Here is a 21700-nt window from a genome sequence, read left to right as displayed (position 1 = left end):
AGAGTACATGTAGAGGGGAAGTAAGATGTAAAAAGGCAGGAAAGATAAGAGGGGGGCTAGGTTATGAAGAACTTTGAATGTCAAACAGAGCATTTTTCATTTGATTCTAGAGGTAATAGGGAACCACTGGAGTTTATTGAGGAAGGGAGGATGAAATTTTTGGACCTGCACTTTAGGAAAATCACTTTGGTGCCTGGAGGATGGATTGGAGAGGAGAGATAAAGCAGGCCAATCGACCAGCAGGCTATTGCAATAGTCCAGATGTGAGGTGTGATTTGAACGTAGGCCTCTCTTTACTCCTTATAACATTGGCTCTTTCCATTAGAGACAGCTCTTACCAAAAACCACTGGTTAAATAAACAAAAATGTGTTTATCAAAAAATCATGAATTCAGATACAATTTGCCGATTGTTAATGCTCTTTAGCTATCTTATATGTTTGTGTAAACACACACTTCTCTCATTACAGAAGCAATCATTTCAAATCCCTGAGCTCTGTGCAACAGAAAATGTGCCAGAAGACTCTGTGCTAGGCAATGGGGAAACAGACAAAAATGATACATTCCTCACCTTCTAGAAACTTACATTCTCCTTGGTGGAAACAGAATAAATATGAAATAATTTCAGGTGAAGAGTACTACAGCTTCCCTCCAGTATCATTTTTTGATAGTCACTCAAGTCAACAAGCATTTATTAGGCACCTACAATGTGCTAGGCAGTGGAGATAACAAAGAAAAAGTAAGACAGCCTCTACCCTCAAGAAACTTATTTCTTCCATAGGGAAACACTATATACCCAGATAAGTAAAAACAAACAATATATAAAATAAATACAAAGTAATTACTGGGTAGGAGCAATGCTGCCAAGTTGAGGGAGACAGAAAAGGTCTCGTAGGAGGTGACATCTGTGCTGAGCCTCAAAAGGAGCTGGAAGTCCAAAGCAAAGGCAAAAGAGGAAAGCTATTCCAGACCAAGAGAGATCCTCAAGTAATGTCACAGAAAAGGAATATGTAATGTACATTGAGAGTGGGGAGAAATATGGAATTAACCTGGAGGGACAGATTTAGATTGGAGCCAGAATGTGAAGGGCTTTAAGTGGTGAAAGAAGAATTTGTATTTTACCCTTGAGGCAATAGGGAGCCCATCTAGCTTCTTGAGGTGGGAAATGGCATAGTCCCACCTCTTCTTTAGGAATAATAAATGAGTCACTGTGGGGAAGATGACTTAATTAGGGGAGAAGCTGAATACTGAAAAGCCCTTTAGATAGGGGGCTATTGCCACAGCCCCACCAAGAGGTGATAAAGACTTAAATTAGGTTGGCTGTTATATGAGGACAGAAAGGTGACAGATGTGATAGATGTGGAGGGGACAAGTAAAAAAAGGATAAGTCACAGAGGCATTTCCTTCCACATTCATAGAGCTTCTTTTCAATATGTGCTGGAGAAATGATGGAGATGCAAGGCCATGGTACACTCCCACCTATAATAGAATGTACCCTGCCAAGCTACTGTCCATCAAGAAGGACTTAATGGAACTTAAAACTTAGTCCCAGGAAGGACTAGCCTTAAAGCCAGGAAAACTTTGGATCAAATCCCACTTCTGACATCTTACATATTCTGACATATATAATTGACTGTGTTATGCTGGACAAGTCATTTAAACTCTCAGTGCTCTAGGCAACTCTTGAAGGCTATAAGTGGCAGAGAAGGTGCCAATCTGCACTGGAAGAGGGAGTTTCCTTACTTGGGAGTTCCTTATACCAATGAAATCATAGCTCCTGTTCTAATCCTTATCCCGCCATTATAGTATGGAACTAGCCCCAGGTTCTCAAAGGTTATGCCAGCAGAGTGTAAGTTCTAGCAAGTTCAATCAACCTGGAATGGCTTTGAGCATAGAGTCTAAGAAAGAATCTATAGCTGATGTCTGAAGATCAGCTAGCTAAGTAATGAACTCATTACCACTAAGTTGTAGGTGCTGTATTCTTTTGCCACAGAAATCCAATGGCCAATGAAGGGGGTATAGACATTAAGAATAAAAACTGTTTAAAGGGAGACAATTTAATTTATATATAAAATGGTTTAATTATGGATTCTTGATTATGAAATCAGATTGCTTGGGGGACATGCCTAACTGATTAATGTTGATGTCAGAAAGGACATTCTAAAACATGTCCTTTGGTGCTCCTATCAGAGAAAATACTGGGCTCAATGGCCCATGGGTGTGAGTCAATGTAGTATTTCATACATTCTCAAAATACTTTTTTTAAAAAACACTAGTATTTTGGCTCCATTTGGGGCATGTTAAGTGATATTACTATTATTATGTTTAACACATTTGCATAGCCCTTTCAAAATTTACAGTGATTTCTTCATAGCAGGAAGCCTTGTGAAGCAGATAGTGCAAAGTGCTATTATCTCTATTTTATGAATGAAGCAACCGAAGACAAAGAGGGTTAGCTTTCTTGTCCATGGTTTCACAGCTATTAAGTATTCAATCCAAAGGTCATGTATGAAGTCCTCATTATGTCAGTCTTTGTCATGGAGGAAGGAGTAGCCAAAAGCTCAATTCCATAGATATTTCAAACTAAACCAGAGGTATCAGTGAATATAAGCCATATGAGTGTTTGGGAGGGAGTCTGGTAGGAAAGAATAAACTACAGTCTTGAATACTAGAGCCATGCAGATTTCTTTTTCCTTCACAGATTTACTGGACATGTCCCGCAGAAGACGTGGATTATTTTGAGATGGAATTCTATGAACTTATTGTTTATCCTCCCAATAACGTCCGGACAGAACTTTGTGGGCACATCCAAGACATACAGCAACAGAATCTGGAACTACATAATCTAACTCCAGGCACAGAGTATCTATTTAAAGTCCGTGCAGTCAATGACAATGGACCAGGGGAATGGAGCGATGTGTGTAAGGTATTATGAGTAATCTCTCTTGGCTGGCTTTCCTTATCCAGCTCCTTTTCCTAAATGAGTCTTTGTGTGACACACTTGCACTGGTCCTAGGACAGGAAGAGGTCTGTACCTTCACCAGACTGAACAGTAGACCAGACAATTGTCCCAAAATGACTGAATTGTTCCCATCTACATGACTTCTAAGTGATGTTAGATATAATTCTCCCTTCAACATTAGACAACACATGCTGAATAGTAATAAAATATACAATGTTAGCATGAGAAAGAGCTTCAAAGATTATCTTGTCTGACCCCTGCATTTTATACATAAAGAAGACAAGGTCTAAAGAAATTAACGTGAGAATAAATAATACAATTGTAAGGCCAAGAGAGTCAGAATCTTCCCCCTGGATTTCAGATATTTTCAAAATTTATAGAATCTCTCCACTTTGAAAGGGACGTTGGAGATTAACTAGTTCAATTCATATCTAAATTCTCAGACATTTCTAGTTGCTATGAAATTGCTCCTTTCCTCGAACTTTGATCTGTCTAGTTCTGCCTTCTTGGTGCCAAGCAGTGTGATCCCACTTTATCATGACAGCCCTTTAGACACCTGATGACAGTTAATGTCCTCTATTAAGTCTTTTTCCTCTCCAAGCTTAAAATCTCCAGACCCTTCAGTTGATCCTTCCTAGGATCCTGTCCATCCTAATCACCCACCTATGAATATGCTCTAATTTGTCAATTAACAAATCAATAAATAAACATTAAGCACATACTATGTGCCAGGGACTGTGCTAAGTGCTAGGGATACAAAGAGAGGCAAAGATAGTCCCAGCCTTCAAGGACAATGTCCTTCCTACAATGTTGCCCTAGAAATGAACACAGTCCTCCAGATGTGGTCTGATCAGGGAGGAGTACAGCAGCAAGGTTATCACTTTCCTCATCCTGAGTATTCTATGCTCTCCTAATAGAGCCCAAGATGGTGGCACCTGTTTTGGCTACCTTGTCACCCCGTGTCACTCTGAACTCGTGAGCAGTTAACTAAAATTGCCACAATTTTTTCCCACAGATTCTTATCCAGCCAAAGCCTTCATCACCCTGGACTTGCGAAGTTGATGTCTAAGCCCAAGAGTATAATTTTACATTTATTCCTACTGAATTTCATCTTATTAGATTTGATCCATTGTTGAATACAGTTGATTCAACCCACCTGCTTTAAAAAAAATAGAATTCTGTCATTCCAAGTGTTGATTATTCCCAGCTTTGTGTCATCTAAAAATATGATAGGAACGCACCAAACTCAATCCAAGTTACTGATTAAAATGTCAAATAGCTGAGCAGTAAGGGCAGATCCCTGGTATCCTTCCTTGAACATCTCCTTGGCATCAACACGTTAATGGCTTCTCTTGGGATCCAATCATTCAACCATTTCTGAATCCACTTAACAGCACTAGAATCTAGGCCATACATCTCTACCTTGTCCAGAAGGCTCCCCTGACAGACACTTTGCTAAAAATTCAGGTGTACTATATTTGCAACATTGGCTTGATCTTCCAAGAAAGGCAGTAATTCTGTCAGAAAAGAAAATTATGTCCATCTGGCATGGTTTGTTTGGGTTTCTTTTCTTCATGAAGTCATGCTTGTTCTTAGAGATCCTTTTTCCCTTCTAAGAGCTCACAAAGAAAATCTTTCTTCTCATTTATTACAGAATTTTTTCCAGGCATCAAAGTCAAGCTCACCAGCACTATGATTTGTAGCCTCTACCCTTTCTCCATTTTGAAAATCAGGTCAATATCTGCCTTTTTTATTTTTAAGTCACATTCACCCACAGATCCCACTGCTAGACATATATATCCCCACAGTGAGGTCAAAGACAGAAAGATCCCATATATACCAAAATATTGAGAGCAGCACTTTTTTGGTAGTAACAAAGAGCTGAAAGCAAAGCGAATAACCATGAAAGAAGGAATGATTAAATGAGTTATGGCACATGAATGTTGTGGAATATCACTGCACTTGTACAGTTGAAAATGGGGCAGCTTGGTGGTACAGTGGTTGAAGTGCTGGGCCTGAAGTCAGGAAAACTCATCATATTCCTAGTTCAAATCTGGCTCAGACTCGCAACAGCTGTGTGACTCTGGGCAAGTCATTTAACCCTTTTGCCTCAGCTCCTCATCTATAAAGTGAGCTGGAGAATGAAATGGCAAACCACTCCTGTATTTTTGCCAAGAAAACCCCAAAAGGGGTCACAGACTGCTGGACACAACTGAAAACAACTGAACAATGACAATAAAACAGTGAAAAAATCACTGGCTCAGGAATTAGAAGACCCAGATTCAAATCACACTTCTGCTACTTGCTATCTATGTGACCTTTGACAAGTCACTTAACTTCCCTGGTAGAATTAGAGGTTAACAATTCTTGGAGTGGTAATAGACTCAGAGTTCAAAGACTGAGACGTGGATATGGCCATTCTTGGTCATGACCAATAAAGGAATTTGTCTTGACTCTACATGTTTATAATAGGGGTGGGGTTTTTCTTGCTTTTTCAAAGGGGATATGGAGTAAGAAAGAGAAAAAGAAGATTTTTTTAATTGAAAATTTTAATTTAAAAAATGAGGTTAAACTAAATTGTCTCTGAGATCCCTTCTATCTCTAGGATCATGATCCTATCGATCTGGTAAACATGATTAATTGAATCAATAAAGAGTAAAATGAGTGGAAGCAGGAAAAAGAAATAGACATGATGACTATAAGAATGTATATGGAAAGAACAATAAAATGAAACTAAATGCTATATGCTATAATGACTAAACTAGAAAAGAATTGAGAAAATACATTCTTTTGTTTCAAGGGCTAGGGGAGGGAGGGGTTAGCTATGTGTATGTAATATTGTGTTTATTGTCAGATAAGGTCAATGTGTTGGTCAGGTTTATTAATAATAGTAGTAGTAATGTTGTTGATCAGTTAAGTCTGACTCGTGACTCCATTTGAGGTTTTCTTGGCAAAGATACTGGAATGAGTTGTCATTTCCTTCTCCTGCTCATTTTACAGATGAGGAAACTGAGGCAAACAAGGTTAAGTGACTTGCCCAGGGTCACACAGCTAGTAAGTGTCTGAGGTCACATTTGAACTCAGGAAGATGAGTCTTCATGACTCCAGGCCCAGGATTCCATCTACTGTGCCATCAAGCTGCCCCTATGAGTAATAATGGCTAGCATTTCCACAGCACTTAAAGGTTTGCAAAGTACTTTGTGAATATTATCTCATCTTATCCTCACAACAACCCTGGGAGGTAGATGCCATGATGGCTCTGTACAGCTCTGTCTCACTTAAATCATGCACGAATGGTGACATCACTTTCATGATACCATTGGTCCACTTCAAGAATCAGGGATGAACAACAACAACAAATGAGAAAACTGAGGCACACAGAAGTTGTTACTTGCTCAGAGTTTTACCTTTTTTTCTTTTTAAAAATCTTTATTATAAGGGACAGCTTACTGGGTAAGGGATGGGAGATGGAAATATTCGAAACTAATTACATATAAAAATAAAAGATAGCAATAAAATATAAAAAGCATCACAATAATCTTAAATCAAATAAAATTTACTAGCAAAGAAAAAAAATATTTGCCCTTCTCCTGTCCTGTATCCCCTCTCACCCCTCTTGGCTTTTCAATGATTAGTGGCTGCGACTCAGCAGTAAAATCATCCAGTCCATTCAGTACCTTGGGATGTAATTCAGCTGGGCCTGATGACTTGAAAACAGCTTATTGTGCTCTCTTACCATCTCCTCACAGACTCTATTCCAGCTCCTCGTTAACTACTTTTGTTCCATCCTTCCCAATTCAGGGATCATTCTCCCTGGCAGATAAAACAAAAGCAAATGAAGGATTCGGTATTGTCTATGATCACCATCTTGTCCTCCACAGCCATTATTCCTTTACCTTGTTTGAACTGTCTCCAAGATTACGAAATCTTAAAACCCTCTTTGGTTGTCCTTCATACTTGTCACTAGTTTCAACTCATTCTGCTTTTAAGTGCTTCTGCCACTATTCTTCTAGAATTCTATAAAAACAATCTCCATTTCTGTTTGTCCTCTGCTGTCTATCCTTGCTTCCATTTTCCATGCATGTATTTTAAAATTTGAGTTGGTCAAGATCTCTTATTTTACCATATTTATTATCCATACTTTATGCATTATACATATACATCAGAGGCTATAGGTGGTGAGGTTTTTTTTTTAATTCTACCTTCCTGAATATTGTCTTACTTAATTATTTGTCCTTTCTACTCATATTCATCCTTTTGTTCATTACATTCATGCAATTTTGTATGATATCTGGTTTGGCACATATGCATAGGCAGCTTTCACATCCCTTCCATGTTCATCTTAATGCCTCCTTCATTTGATTCACAAGATGCTTGCAAATGTGTTTTTATTACCTTTTGCCAGGTATAGTCTAACTCTTCTGAAGAGTCCTTCATTCCTATGAGTTAAGCTTTGCTCCACACATCCAAATCCCATCCTCAAACACCTTTTCATCCCATTGTTTGCTTCCTAGATCTGCCTTTCTCTTCTCAATCTTTTATTTTCAATCAATAATAGGATTACAAATGCCATCTGTTTTCCCCAGACTCTTCAAGTTTTTCCCCCAGAATATCATAATCTTTAATGATGCTTTCTATGTTCTTTATGGTGGTATCATTTATCCCAGCATGAAGTACCATAAATAGGTAGTGGTTATCAAGGGTGACAATTCTCAGGAAGTCTTTGACTTGCTTTGGAAATATGCCACAGGAAGGCTGACAAAGTAGGACTTTAGAACAGGGTATCCAATAAGTTGGGCCAATAAAACCAAACTCTGGCTAAACTTTAACATTGAATTTTAAGATAAAAATTGATAAAGGCTTTGTGCTCTATAAACTCATCCCTTTATATGCTTTTGTCATTTTATCTTTTGTTACCTTTCACATTTTTTGAAAAACAGCGAGAGGAAAAGAATGTGTCTACACTCGGGCTTAAATCACGGCATCCTGGAGATTGGGTATAAAAGGCTGGCTGTTCCCAGTTCCCAAGTAGAAGCTGATAGATAGAGATCCGCAAGGGAAGTAGAAATTCAGGAAAGGGGAAAAGGGGTCAGCTATGATTTCTGACCACTTCCTACCTGGGATCCCCACCCCCATCCCGGCCAGAGCATATGTGAGATTTGACATTGTTAGAACTTGAAAGTGTGATGATAATTTGAGTGAAAGTCATCAAAGCATCTGTGTGTGCTTTTCTCAACATGAGGGATTCTCTAAAACAATCTCATCAAAAAAACATTTCTGACCTAGATAAATTCTATAGAGTTGCCTGGAGTGTAGAGATATTTAGTGACTTGCCCAGTGTCATAGGGCTAGCAATGTCAGAAGTCAGATTTTTTTAAAAAATCATTATTTCTTTAATATTTTTAGTTTTCAACATTGATTTTCACAAGAGTTTGAATTACAAATTTTCTTCCCAATTCTGCCCTCCCCCCCACTCCAAGATGGCATATATTCCGATTGCCCCATTCCCCAGTCAGCCCTCCCTTCTGTCACCTCACTGCCCCCCCATCCCCTTTTCCTTTACTTTCTTGTAGGGCAAGATAAGTGTTTATGCCCCATTGCCTGTATATCTTATTTCCTAGTTGCAGGCAAAAACTTTTTTTTGAACATCTGCTTTTAAAACTTTGAGTTCCAAATTCTCTCCCCTCTTCCCTCCCCACCCACCCTCCCTAAGAAGGCAAGCACTTCAACATAGGCCACATGTGTATCATTGCGCAAAAGCCTTCCACAATACTCACGTTGTGAAAGACTAACTATATTTTGCTCCTTCCTATCCTATCCCCCTTTATCCAATTTTTTCCCTTGCCCTGTCCCTTTTCAAAAGTGTTTGCTTTTGATTATCTCTTCCCCCTATCTGCCCTCCCTTCTATCGTCCCCCTTTTTTATCTCCTTCCTCCTTCTTTCCTGTGGGGTAAGATACCCAATTGAGTGTGTATGTTATTCCCTCCTCAGGTAAAATTTGATGAGTGCAAGATTCATTCATTCCCCCTCACCTGCCCCCTCTTCCCTCCCAAAGAACTGATTTTTCTTGCCACTTTCATGCAAGATAATTCACCCCATTCTATCTCTCCCTTTTTCCCTCTCTCAATATATTCCTCTCTCATCCCTTAATTTGATTTTATATTTTTCAATATCATTCCTTCATATTCAACTCACCCTATGCCCTCTGTGTGTATATATATATATATATATATATATATATATAATATATGTATATGTGTGTGTGTATGTTTTGTTTGCGTGCGTGTGTGTGTGTGTGTGTGTGTGTGTGTGTGTGTGTATTCCCTTCAGCTACCCTAATACTGAGGTCTCATGAATCATACATATCATCTTTCCATGTAGGAATATAAACAAAACAGTTCAACTTTAGTAAGTCCCTTGCAATATCTCTTTCTTGTTTACCTTTTCATGCTTCTCTTGATTCTTGTGTTTGAAAGTCAAATTTTCTATTCCGCTCTGGTCTTTTCACTGAGAAAGCTTGAAAGTCCTCCATTTTATTGAAAATCCATATTTTGCCTTGGAGCATGATACTCAGTTTTGCTGGGTAGGTGATTCTTGGTTTTAATCCTAGCTCCATTGACCTCCGGAATATCATATTCCAAGCCCTTTGATCCCTTAATGTAGAAGCTGCTAGATCTTGTATTATTCTGATTGTGTTTCCACAATACTCAAATTGTTTCTTTCTGGCTGCTTGCAGTATTTTCTCCTTGATCTGGGAGCTCTGGAATTTGGAGACAATATTCCTAGGAGTTTTCTTTTTGAAATCTTTGTCAGGAGATGATTGGTGGATTCTTTCAATTTCTATTTTACCCTCTGGCTTTAGAATATCAGGGCAGTTCTCCTTGATAATTTCTTGAAAGATGATATCTAGACTCTTTTTTTGATCATGGCTTTCAAGTAGTCCAAAAATTTTTAAATTATCTCTCCTGCATCTATTTTCTAGGTCAGTGGTTTTTTCAATGAGATATTTCACATTGTCTTCCACTTTTTCATTCCTTTGGTTCTGTTTTATAATATCTTGATTTCTCATCAAGTCACTAGCCTCCACTTGCTCCAATCTAATTTTTAAGGTAGTATTTTCTTCAGTGCTCCTTCAGGAGCTCCTTTTCCATGTGACTAATTCTGCCTTTCAAGGCATTCTTCCCCTTATTGGCTTTTTGGAGCTCTTTTGCCATTTGAGTTAGTCTATTTTTTAATGTGTTGTTTTCTTCAGTATATTTTGGGGTCTCCTTTAGCAAGTCATTGACTTGTTTTTCATGGTTTTCTCACATCACTCTCATTTCTCTTCCCAATTTTTCCTCTACTTCTCTAACTTGCTTTTCCAAATCCTTTTTGAGCTCTTCCATGGCCTGAGACCAGTTCATGTTTTTCTTGGAGGCTTTTGATGCAGGCTCTTTGACTTTGTTGACTTCTTTAGGCTGTATGTTTTGGTCTTCTTTGTCACCAAAGAAAGATTCCAAAGTCTGAGTCTGAATCTCAGTCCAATTTTGCTGCCTGTTCATGTTCCCAGCCAACTGCTTGGCTCTTGAGCTTTTTGTCAGGGTATGACTGCTTGTAGAGTATAGAGTACTTTGTTCCAAGCTTGAGGAGCTGCGCTGTTGTTTTCAGAGCTATTTCTATACGGCAAGTTCTGCCATACCAGCACTCCTCCTCCCCCAAGAACCGCCAACCTGGACCTGACTCAGATCTTAAGCAGGCTCTGCACTCCTGCTCTGATCCTCCACTTAATTCCTCCCACCAGATGGGCCTGGGGATGGAAGCAAATGCAGCTGTAGTTCTGTCGCTGTACCACCCCTGCTCCCCCTGGAGCAGTAGCCAAACCGCAAACTCCTTTCACTCTGTCCCCCGCAGCTTTTTCCACTAACCTTCTCTGTTGTCTTTGGTGTTTGTGGGTTGAGAAGTCTGGTAACTGCCACAGCTCAGTGATTCAGGGTGCTAGGGCCTGTTCCACCTGGCTCCCGGTCTGGTTGGTCTGGGCACAGCCCACGCTGGGCTCTTCTCCCCTCCACTCCCACCTCCCCTGAGTGATAGACCTTACCCAGCAACCATCCACACTGTCCTGGGCCAGAGCCCTGTTTCCCTCTGCTATTTCATGGGTTCTGCAGTTCTAGAATTTGTTCAGAGCCATTTTTTATTGGTGTTTGGAGGGTCCTGGGGGAGAGCCCTAGGCAAGTCCCTGCTTTCTAGCTGCCATCTTGGCCCTGCCCCCCCCAGTCAGATTTGAACCCATTTCCTCTTGACTCAAAGTCAAGCACTCACTCTATGCTAAATATTAAAATTGCCCATGTCATTTTGTGTTGCTCAAGACAATTGATGCCTCACTTTATGCTGAGGTAACTGAGACTTACCTGAATGCATCTGTGATCTCAACATGCAGATATTCTCCCCAGCAAAGAAGATTCCAACCCATCCATGCTTGCCCCTTCTCAATGACACTTGTACATGTCAATGTATAAGCTCATTTTAGAGGTTTTGTGGGGTGGGGGTAAGGGGAAGCCACCCAATGTGTTGGGACCTTCTCCATTTTTCCTGAGGTTGAATAGATATCAGTGGAGTAAACCAACTGTTGGAGAAGCTTCAGATGTTCCATATTGCCTCCAAGATAAAATGCAAATTCCCCCATTTGTCCCTTAAACTCCTTTAGAATTCCATTATAACCTCTTTTTCCAGACTGACTACACATTACTCATAGGATCATAGTCATAAGGATATAAATCAAGAACTAGATAAACAACTTTGAAAACATTCACTACTATGATCAGCTCAATGACCAAGCACAATTCCAGAAGAGTGATGATGCTACCTATTTCTTGACAGAGACTTAATAGACTTAAGATCTATAATAACACATGCACTTTTGGACATAGCTAATTAGAGAATTTGTTCAGAGTACATCATATACAACCCTCTCACATTACAGATAAGGGAACTGAGGACCAGGGAAGTTAAGTGACTTTTCCAAGGTAACATGGTCACATAGGTTGTAAGTCTCAGAGCCAGGATTTGAACCCAATCTCTTAAGACTCCAGAATCAGTGGTCTTCTGTACTCTACATTTCAGCCAAACTGGACTCCTTGCTACATGACATTCAATTCTCCTGCCTCCATGCCTTACACAAGCTGTTGCCTATGCCATGGGTGATTAACAAAATCCCTTACTATAACCATGAGACCAGCCAGTCTTCTTTTGCAATTATACCTTTCTCTGACATCTCTTCTTCCAAAGTGTCTTAGTTGTGTTGTATTTCGTACCCACCATGTTCCTTTCCATTGTTCTCTGAGTGATACTCATTTTTAATTCTTCATTCTACTTTTTCAGGGGGTGTTCCAGCTCAAACTGGCTTGTGAAAGGAAATTGCTAAATTTTCAGTGTGAACATCATACCTCGGAAATTGGCAAATACTACAAGTCAGGATTTGATTTATTATTTTGTTGATTGTCTAGCCTAAGAAAGTAATGGAAAATGACCAAAAAATGACAAAAAATGCAGATTAGATTTTAAAATATGTCATGTTTACATTTTTTCAGATACCCAATTGTTAAATATTTACCAGAACACCACTATCCATGACTCTTAGTGATACAAAACAATAGAATATTAGTGTTAAGAAAAAGATGAGCATTTGTTTCTGGGAGAAGTTTAAGTTATTAAAGGAGTTTTACACTGTCCTAAAGGAAATCTAACCCACTTTCTTTCTACCATTTAAGGTCCAATTTGTTACCCACTTGTATTTCTGTTCAAGATACACATGTTGACAAGATGAGCTCTATAGGCTGTCCATCTCCTTACATGTCATTATCTTGGCAATATATATTCTTTATCCACGTGATGTTTCCCAATTAGGTAAAACTCTTTTGATTAGTTAGGGATCTCTTCCAGGAGGCTCCATCCACATTGTTGCAGAACTTGATGCAACCAATAAAATGTCATCTACAAACATGGACATTTGAAAGACTTCACTATCCATATGGAATGCCTCTTGAATTTGTACTCTATGTTGGATTTCCTCCATCACAGTAATGAACACTTTTGATAAGCATGTTTTTCATATATGTGTGTTTGTGTATGTATGTATGTATATATGTGTGTATATATATACGTGTGTGTGTATGTATATATATATGCCCTGATATTTATGACCAGAGGGTAATCAAACAAGGTTATTTGTGTCATCAGTTTCAAGAATTCTTTGATAAGTTTTACATAGAGATGAAACTAGGTATCTACTGGAACCCATTCAAGTTGGCTTAGGAGAGTCAAATATTAAATTTTCATTGAGAGAATCTACACTTTTTGATGATTATATAGACCTAATGAAGTGCTAAAGAAAAGTATTAATAATGCAAATTAAACTTAAAAGTATGTCATGCATACTTTTTTGAGTGCTGGTTAAAGAGATAGCTTGTTGGAAAAGACTCTTTAAGGTTATGTTTTGCTCTATCAAATGAAATATTTTCATTTGAAACTTTGCCCCAAATGTTACCAAACTATGTTTTGACCCAGTGAAACCACTACTGGGCCCACAACACAAAAGATCAAAGAAAGAAAAAAAGGACCTGGGGAGAGGGGCGTACAATTTCTTTTTGTGGTAGAATAGAACTGAAAACTAAAGGGGTGTCCCTATCTATTGGGGAAAAGATGAAAAAATTATAATCTATGGATGCAATGGAATAATATGGTACTGTAAGAAATGATAAAAGGAATGTTTTCAAGGCTTACTATGGAATATCTCTTGCAAAACTTGCCACTCCTTGCTAATCTCATAAAGATTTCCCTCAACACATATGTTGATCATTCTCATTTTTTTAAAAAAATGTATAGAAATGGAAAAGTGGGCACCCCAGTCAATAGTTGTTAGTATGCTCTTGATTGCCTTTTTTTTTAATTAAAGGGCCCCAGATTTTTTTCACATCTCTGGCATGATTCTCTGCCTCAGAAACCCTGTAAATAAACCCATCAATGCCCTCACAATTGCATGGCCTCCACCTTAAATCTCTTGTATCTACATGGTCTAATCCAGCTGTTTTTCTTATATTTGTGCTCTTTGGTGCCATATCTACATCCTCTCAAAGCACATCTGGGTCCATGGTGATGGCTCTACCATTTTTAATGGTGAAAAAGGTTGGTTATAAAAATATTTTCAGACCTTTTCCGTTTCTCTTCTGTGTGTTATCCTTCCATTTTTATTCTTAAGTGCTCTCAGCATGACTTTGCTTAGTTGGGTATTTCATCCAGCTTTTCTTAAAGTGCTTTTCACCTTCTCTCCTATATTTTGTGAAGCAATGCTCTTCATAATCTTCCTTTGTTTATATCCATAAGATTTTAAATAAAAATTTATAAATTTTGTTTACACCTCACATTTCCCAATTTATTCCTCTCTCCTTCCTGGAGACCTATAACTTTTAGAAGCAAAAAAAAAAAAAAACTTCAGCGAAACTAACCAACACATCAGAAAAGTCTGATGACATATGCAGTTTTCCACTCCTCTGCAAAAGAGTGAGGGGAGATGTCTTCTCAACATATCTTCTTTGAAACTAGTCTTGTAATTATAAGTTCACAGCTTCAATTGTTTCGTTGTCTTTGTTCTTTACAATTATATTGCTGTAGTCATTGTGTATATTTGTTTTCCTGGTTCTACTTATTTCACTTTGCATCAGTTCATATACATCTTGCCATGCTTTTTTGTTTTGTCATATTCATCATTTCTTCTAGCACAGTAATAATCTATTATATTCATGTGCCACAATTTCTTTAGCCATTCCCCATTCAATAGGCAGCTGCTTTGTTTCTTGTTCTTTGCTACTGCAAAAATCATAACTATAAATATTTTGGTGTATATGGGCCTCTCTTTTTAGCCATTGACCTCCTGGGAGTATATTCCTTCTCTATAAGATTTTATAAATGAATTTATATTCAAAACTGGATGTCCTTTGGCTGCCATATAACTCTGTTTGGCAAGTAAGTCAAATGTTTACTGACTAAAATGCATTTTAGGCTTTTGTTTATTTCTTTGTAATAATTAATATATATATATATAGATATATAGATAGAAATCCAGTATAAATTATTGTAGTCTGTGTCTATGTATTTTTTCTATTAGTATCCCATTTCTCATCATCAGTAATATTGAATTGTTCCAATTGTATACCTCATCTTTTTCTAATTTTTATTCTTTATTCCAGCTTTATGTTAATGTTAATCTTTATCTCTAACAAGTTTGTGGCCTGCTTTATGCAAACATCTAGTTCAGGGGTGGGGAACCTGTGGCCTCAAGGCTACATGTGGCCTTCTAGGTCCTTGGGTGTGGCCTTTTGACTGAGTCCCAGTTTTACGAAACAAATCCTTTTATTAAGGGGATTTATTCTGTGATATTTAGATTCAGTCAAAGGGCCACACCTGAGGACCTAGAGGGCCACATGTGGCCTTGAGGATTCAGGTTCCCCACCCTGGTCTACTTCTTGAATGACTCCCATATGACTAACAATTATTTCCTATTGGTTTAAATAACATCAAGTTCATCTTTTGTGATGTTATATGGTGATCACCATGCCATTTGATTATTTCCAATAACACCTGATTTATTTCCCAAAACAAGTTTTCTGACATACAGGCATAAAGCTTCTGTATAGTCCATGAGTCTTTGTCCTCTGTCATTACTTGTTCTTGATCTATTTTTTCCAATGTATTTCTTGTCATCCTCACCTATTTCCAACTTTTGTGTTGATGTTACTGAGCATCAAAGTATTTTGTGGTTGTTGAGTAATTTTTCAATGGTGTCTAACTCTTTGTGACTCCATTTAGGGTTTTCTTGGCAAAGATACTGGTGTGGTTTGTCATTTCCTTCTCCAGTTCATTTTTACAGATGAGGAAACTGAGGCAAATGAAGTTAAGTGACTTGCCCAGGGTCACACAGCTAGTAAGTATCTGAGGGCATATTTGAACTCAGGAAAATGAGTCTTCCTGACTACAGGCTGGGTACTCTATCCACTATGCCACCTACCTGCCTGCATCAAAATATATAGATTACATTTAGAGGGTTTTATGGAATTCTCCATAGAATTTCTCTATCTCTTCATCCTCTGCATAAGCTATTATTATTTCCATGGTCATCTTTTTACAGATTTTATCAATACAATACAAGCAATGCAATACAAGATCACCAACTGTTCTATGGAGAGATATTCTTGTTGCCTTTGGACACACAAAAAAACTAACTCCTTTAACCACCTACCAAGGAGAACCTGTGAGACATCTTTCCATTTAGCTCATCCTTGGAAAGCAGACTCAGTCAACTTACTAGAACCATACTGAAAGTCCTTCCTGTATGGTAGAACCTACCAGAGCTTGGGATCCTCAGGAGTAGCCTTCAAGAACCCCAAATCCAACCCATGCCATGAAGAGTCACAGGAACAGGTCTTTCAGGAGACTTAAAGACTTTAAAGAAATCATCTAAGGCCACACAGTAATAAACAGAGACAGGCATAAAACTCAGATCTTCTAAGTCAGATGTTCGATGTTGGGTTTTTTTCCCTATTGTGCAACAACATGAGGAAAAATAATGAAGAAATAAGTTCTTAAAGAAGACCAGAGGGTGCTTGAAAACAGCTTGTTCTCTTAAGTATTTAAGACATATCATTAATCAATAAATAACATTTCTCCTGCAATTGCATTTACACCATAATTTGTACTCTCTTTGAAGGAAGGAAACTCAATCCAGCCCACCCAGCCCTGTTTCCCATTATCACAAATTATCAATGAGTGGAGTCCAAATTAATGAGGTTTTCCTGTAGCTTCATTTTTATCTGACACAATGAAATGCAATATAGATTTTTCTTTCAGAACTAATTCCTCTTACAATCTTTGTGATTTTATTAGCATTCCAGGGAAACAGGAATTTCCAGAGCATTTGTCATGATTTGCCTAAGTAAAGAATCCAATAGCAAATGAAAATAAGATGGGATGTTTGAATGACATTTATAAAGCTTCTTACAAATAACAACTTCAGTTCTTTCCCTTACAGTCAGGATATTTTACCTTGGCATCAATACTGTGCAGACATTTCTGAAAGCTTTTATGAAAAATGCTGCAATGAGAGGGTAGAATTATTTCTTGCCAAAAATTGCTATATTTCTATCACTCTTGATTTATGTAAAAGAAATGAGAATGCACCTGTCTTTTAAAAAATTATTATTAACAATCTTGCATCTGGTGGCTTTTTTAAGGAATTTTCTTTGGAACAAAAGTTCCTTTACTTTAGTCAGAGAAATAACTAAGGAATCCTTAAGGATTTGTCCAAAGGTGCCTAAATTTAGAGGACAGACACAGAGAGTATTTTCATTCCTTTTGCAGTGAGCAAACAACTGAGCTTATGACCTACTTAGAAAGACTAACTAGTTCAGATGTACCCCACATGGACTTCTCCACAGCTTGCCCTACCTCCTACCACTGCTCCCACCACGGTGGCCTCCCCAGCAGTGGCTTCATTTTATCCTTCAATATCCCCATCCACATTACCACCAAAAACAACCCTAATAACAACCCTCAATTGTCCTGGGTAGCGACCGGCTAATTATGGCTCTGCTAGGAAGAATATAGGCAAGAGCAACATACACTTCAACTCCGCCAAATGAGCACAGTGCACCCCAGACTTGGAAGCATGAGGTCAAAGAGATTTAACTGAGTAATAGCAAAAATTTAATGAAGAGTCAATGCACCTCCCATCCTAAAGATGCTAAGGAGTCTAGCCCTAATTGCTATGACATATTCCTTCCATCTAGGTTTCCAGAGCATTGCTTTAGGCATTAGATATGTTCCTAAAAAGTTACGGACTTACATATCAAATTCTGTTTTAGATGTAGGAGGGGATCTTGCTATTTAAAGGCAGTGGATGGATCCTTTTGCACGGATAAGATTCCTCTTGCAAGGTGAATACTACTGCTGTGTTCTCACACTCACATACACACACTTCATCATCCATTCTTATCTAGTTGCTAAGTTGAGCAGTATGTTATGTGGTAGAAAGGTCACTGACTAGAAATAGGAAGTCTTGAATTCTAGTCCCAGCCCAGTCCCAGACCAGTCACTTTCCAGTTAGTGGAAAGTCAATCTCTTTGCCTCAGTTGTCTCAACTGTCATATGGGAATCATCATCTCTGCCCTGATGATCGTACAGAAAATAAGATAATAGACATACCAGTACTTTGAAAAGTAGAATGTACTATACTCATGTAGGTATTATTATTCCTTTCTAGGCTTTTTTAAATATGGGAACTGTACAAACTGTAGTTAAGTTTTCTCAGGAATTAACAAAATCATGATTGTAATCTGATCCTCTAGACAAAACTAGAATGACCCAAATGTCATCACATACTTCATACAACCCAAACACTTGAAGACAAAATAAAATGTAAGCTCTGCTGGGTAAATCTTGTAGCCAAATTCAATTTCAACTTTATCCTCCTTGGTCATGTGCAGATAACCTCAGAATGGAAGAGGTATATATGTCTTTGCTGCCTTCCTATTCCCTGAGCACAACTTCCTTGGCTCTCTATTGTAGTAACATTCATTGGTCTTTAAATGAAACTCACCCCATGCTCATTCTCTGTTCTCTCAAACCAAACTATTCTTCTTATCATACTTCTAATCATATTGCAGTGGCAGTCAAGTGAACCAACTAGGCAACATGCAGCAAGATTCTATGTAAGGCTACATTCCACTCATAAAAGAACTTCCATACACCCATTTGTCTACCATATCTCTCTTTCAGTCTTAATTCCAACTTTTGATTCACCCAGCTTGGCATTCTGGATGATGTACTCTGCTTATAAGTTAAATAAATAAGGTGATAATATATAGCCTTGACACACTTCTTTTCCAATGTTAAACCAATCAGTTGTTCCATGTTCAGTTCTAACTATTGCTTCTTGGCCTGCATACAGGATCCTCAGGAGACAAATAAGATGATCTGATACTCCTATGTCTTTGAAGACATTTTGTTGTGATCTACACAGTCAAAGACTTTAGTGTAGTCAAGAAGCAGAAGTAGATTGTTTGGGGTTTGGGTTTTTTTTTTGTTTTAGGGGGTTTTTGGAACTCTTTTGCTTTCTCCATAATCCAGCAAATGTTGGCAATTTGGTCTCTAGTTCCTCTGCCTCTTTGAAAACCAGCCTGCTCTTCTGGTAATTCTTGGTTTATATATTGTTGAAGTCTAGCTTGCAGAATCTTAAGCATAACCTTGCTGCATGTGAAATGAGTGCAGTTGTTCAGTAATTTGAATATTTCTTAGCATTGTCTTTCTTTAGGATTGGGAAATAAAGTGATCTTTTCAAATCCAGTGGCCAGTTGAGTTTTTCAAATTTTCTGGCATATGGAGTGCAGCACTTTAACAGCATCATCTTTTAGGATTTTAAATAACTTAGCTTCATTGCCATCACTCCCACTAGCCTTATTGTTAGCAATGCTTTTATAAGACCCATTTGACTTCTTTCTCCAGGATGTCTGACTCTAGATCAGACTGTTATTAAGATGAATGAACTGTTGGTATTATCTGTGGCCCAAGGCCCTGTGTTAATGCAGAATGAGTCTTATCCTGGATATTTGACCAAAAGGGTCATTTTCTCATTTTTGCCTGTTGTCCCTACCTGGATTTGCTGTAGGAAAATTTCCTAATTGTACTTAGGTTAGAGCTTATATCTTTTGTTGTTGTTGTTGTTCACCATGACCAACTTCTTTTTGGCCCCATTTGGGGTTTTTTTTTTGGTAAAGATACAGGAGTAGTTTGCCATCTCCTTCTGCATCTCACTTTACAGATGAAGAAACTGAGATAAACAGGGTTAAGTGACTTGCCCAGGGTCACACAGCTAATAAGTGTCTCAGGCCAGATTTGAGCTCAAGAAGATAAGTCTTCCTGATTCCAGGACTACCACTCTATCCACTGTGCCACCTAGCTGCCCTAGAGCTTATTCCCCAAATTTGAGTGAAAGTATCCCTAGAAGTAATCAAGGTAACAAATGCAAATTAGGTATTGCACAGGCATTATTTCATTCCACAGAAAACTTATATGATGCCAAGGACTTACAGGAGCCCATAAACATACAGAAAATACATGAGGTATTCACAAAGCTCATCGTATCCCCCAAGAAGGGATAAATACAGGGTGGCTATTAGAATAGCCCATTGACTTGTTAAATCTCTTTCCCACTAAGCCCACCACACCCTCTCCCAGATTTAAACTGGTTTAAACTCCCTCATTTTGAGGGCTACTGAACAAATAATTCCCTTCCCATAAGACGTGTACTATCCAAATAACTCACCAATTTTACTTTTCAAGTGGAACACCATGTGGGAACTTGGGTGGGTAATCCTCTTCTTTCTCCAAGGAGTATATTGAATCACAAAGTCATTTTCATTTTCTAACAAGTCAAATTGCTGGACTCTCAAACTCAGAAATGCTTAAATTTGAAATTACCTGTGAAGCACTGCTCAGGAGATCTCTCTTCTCTGGCCAAAAAGGCTAGTTTCTAGGATTATTTGGCCTAAGGAATTAAAAATCCCCCCTCCAATAGGCATGTATATGTCTATCTCTACCATGTGCTTCTAGAGGAAGTCCGAGTTGCTACAATCTATTGAGCCAGGAAAGTTCATTCTCAGGATCTCTCATCATCAGGCCACATTTTTGCTACAATTCATCCATTGCTCCTGAGTGGAATATAATGAGCATGGGCAAAATTCCTCCTCCCCTAAATGCAAGTCTCCTCTATGTTATGTCAAAAGAGGGAGAAGAAGAGAGATGAAGAGGGAGAGAGAGGGGTCATGACCCTTTCTCTGAGAGCCCTGCCACTTGGTTCCCCTTTCTTGTGTCATGGTTTTCTCTGTTTTTGATTGCAGGTAGTGACACCAGATGGTCGTGGGAAGTCCAGAGCAAAATGGGGGCTTCTGAAGAATATTCAGTCTGCCCTCCTAAAACGCTTTTGAGCTCCCAACAGCAAAGTTTAAAAGATGCACATTATATATAGTCCTTACAGCATTCCTTATTCAGGTTGGAGTTCCTTGAAAGCTAACTCTAATTTCTTCTAATACAAGTCTTCTAATTCACTAATAAAAAAAAATATACTGAGCCATAACTTAATGATCATGAATATAAGATAAAACCAATCAATTAGCAACTGTCTAAACTCTGTAGGAGTTCTTGCCATTATTTATTTGTATTCACACTGAGGATAGATTTAGGAAGGGATGAAAAAAGAAGTGGTTTTCTCATAGCAGTTCTGCCACCAACTATCTGTGTAATGTTTGAACAGGTCACTGAACCTCTGTGGCACATCTTTCAGGCTGAGGGGATTAGACTAAGTATCTCTAAGGTTTCTTTCAGATCTAAGTTTTATTATTTCAAAATTCAAGCCCAACTAGAAATATACTGGAAGAGAATGACTTAGAGCCACATTTTCCAAACTGTGGCCCATGGAACCCTGGTAGTTCTCACAATGTGAATACAAATTGATGGGAAATCTGAAGATTTGACAGAGGACAGCAAGCAGAAGCAGAAGCAGAGTTCATTCAGTCAACAAGTATTTATTCAAAAAACAAGATAAACCCTTATTTTCCATGGCAGAGGTGGGGAACCTGAGGCCTCAAGGCCACATGTAGCCCTCTAGGTTCTCAGGTGTGGCCCTTTGACTGAATCCAAGCTTCATGGAATGTTCT

General features: G+C 38.4%; 1 protein-coding gene across 2 annotated transcripts in view; it reads left to right on the top strand.

The window, feature by feature from the left end:
• Positions 1–21118, top strand: part of TRIM42 (tripartite motif containing 42) — a 61233-nt gene extending 40115 nt beyond the window's left edge. The window contains exons 4-5 of one of the 2 annotated variants that reach the window (XM_036747700.1): positions 2700–2924; positions 20885–21118. In XM_036747700.1, coding sequence (XP_036603595.1) covers positions 2700–2924; positions 20885–20971 — 312 coding nt within the window. In that variant the 3' untranslated portion in view covers positions 20972–21118. Of the gene's footprint in view, positions 1–2699; positions 2925–3975; positions 4149–20884 lie in introns of those variants that run through there. The other variant, XM_036747701.1, reaches the window with a different exon arrangement.
• Positions 21119–21700: the final 582 nt, after the last annotated feature.

Source organism: Trichosurus vulpecula, chromosome 2 (genome assembly GCF_011100635.1).
Source record: "Trichosurus vulpecula isolate mTriVul1 chromosome 2, mTriVul1.pri, whole genome shotgun sequence".
NCBI classification, from domain to species: Eukaryota; Metazoa; Chordata; class Mammalia; order Diprotodontia; family Phalangeridae; genus Trichosurus; species Trichosurus vulpecula.
Note: the sequence above shows the minus strand (reverse complement) of the source record. Positions and strands in the feature narration are given on the sequence as shown.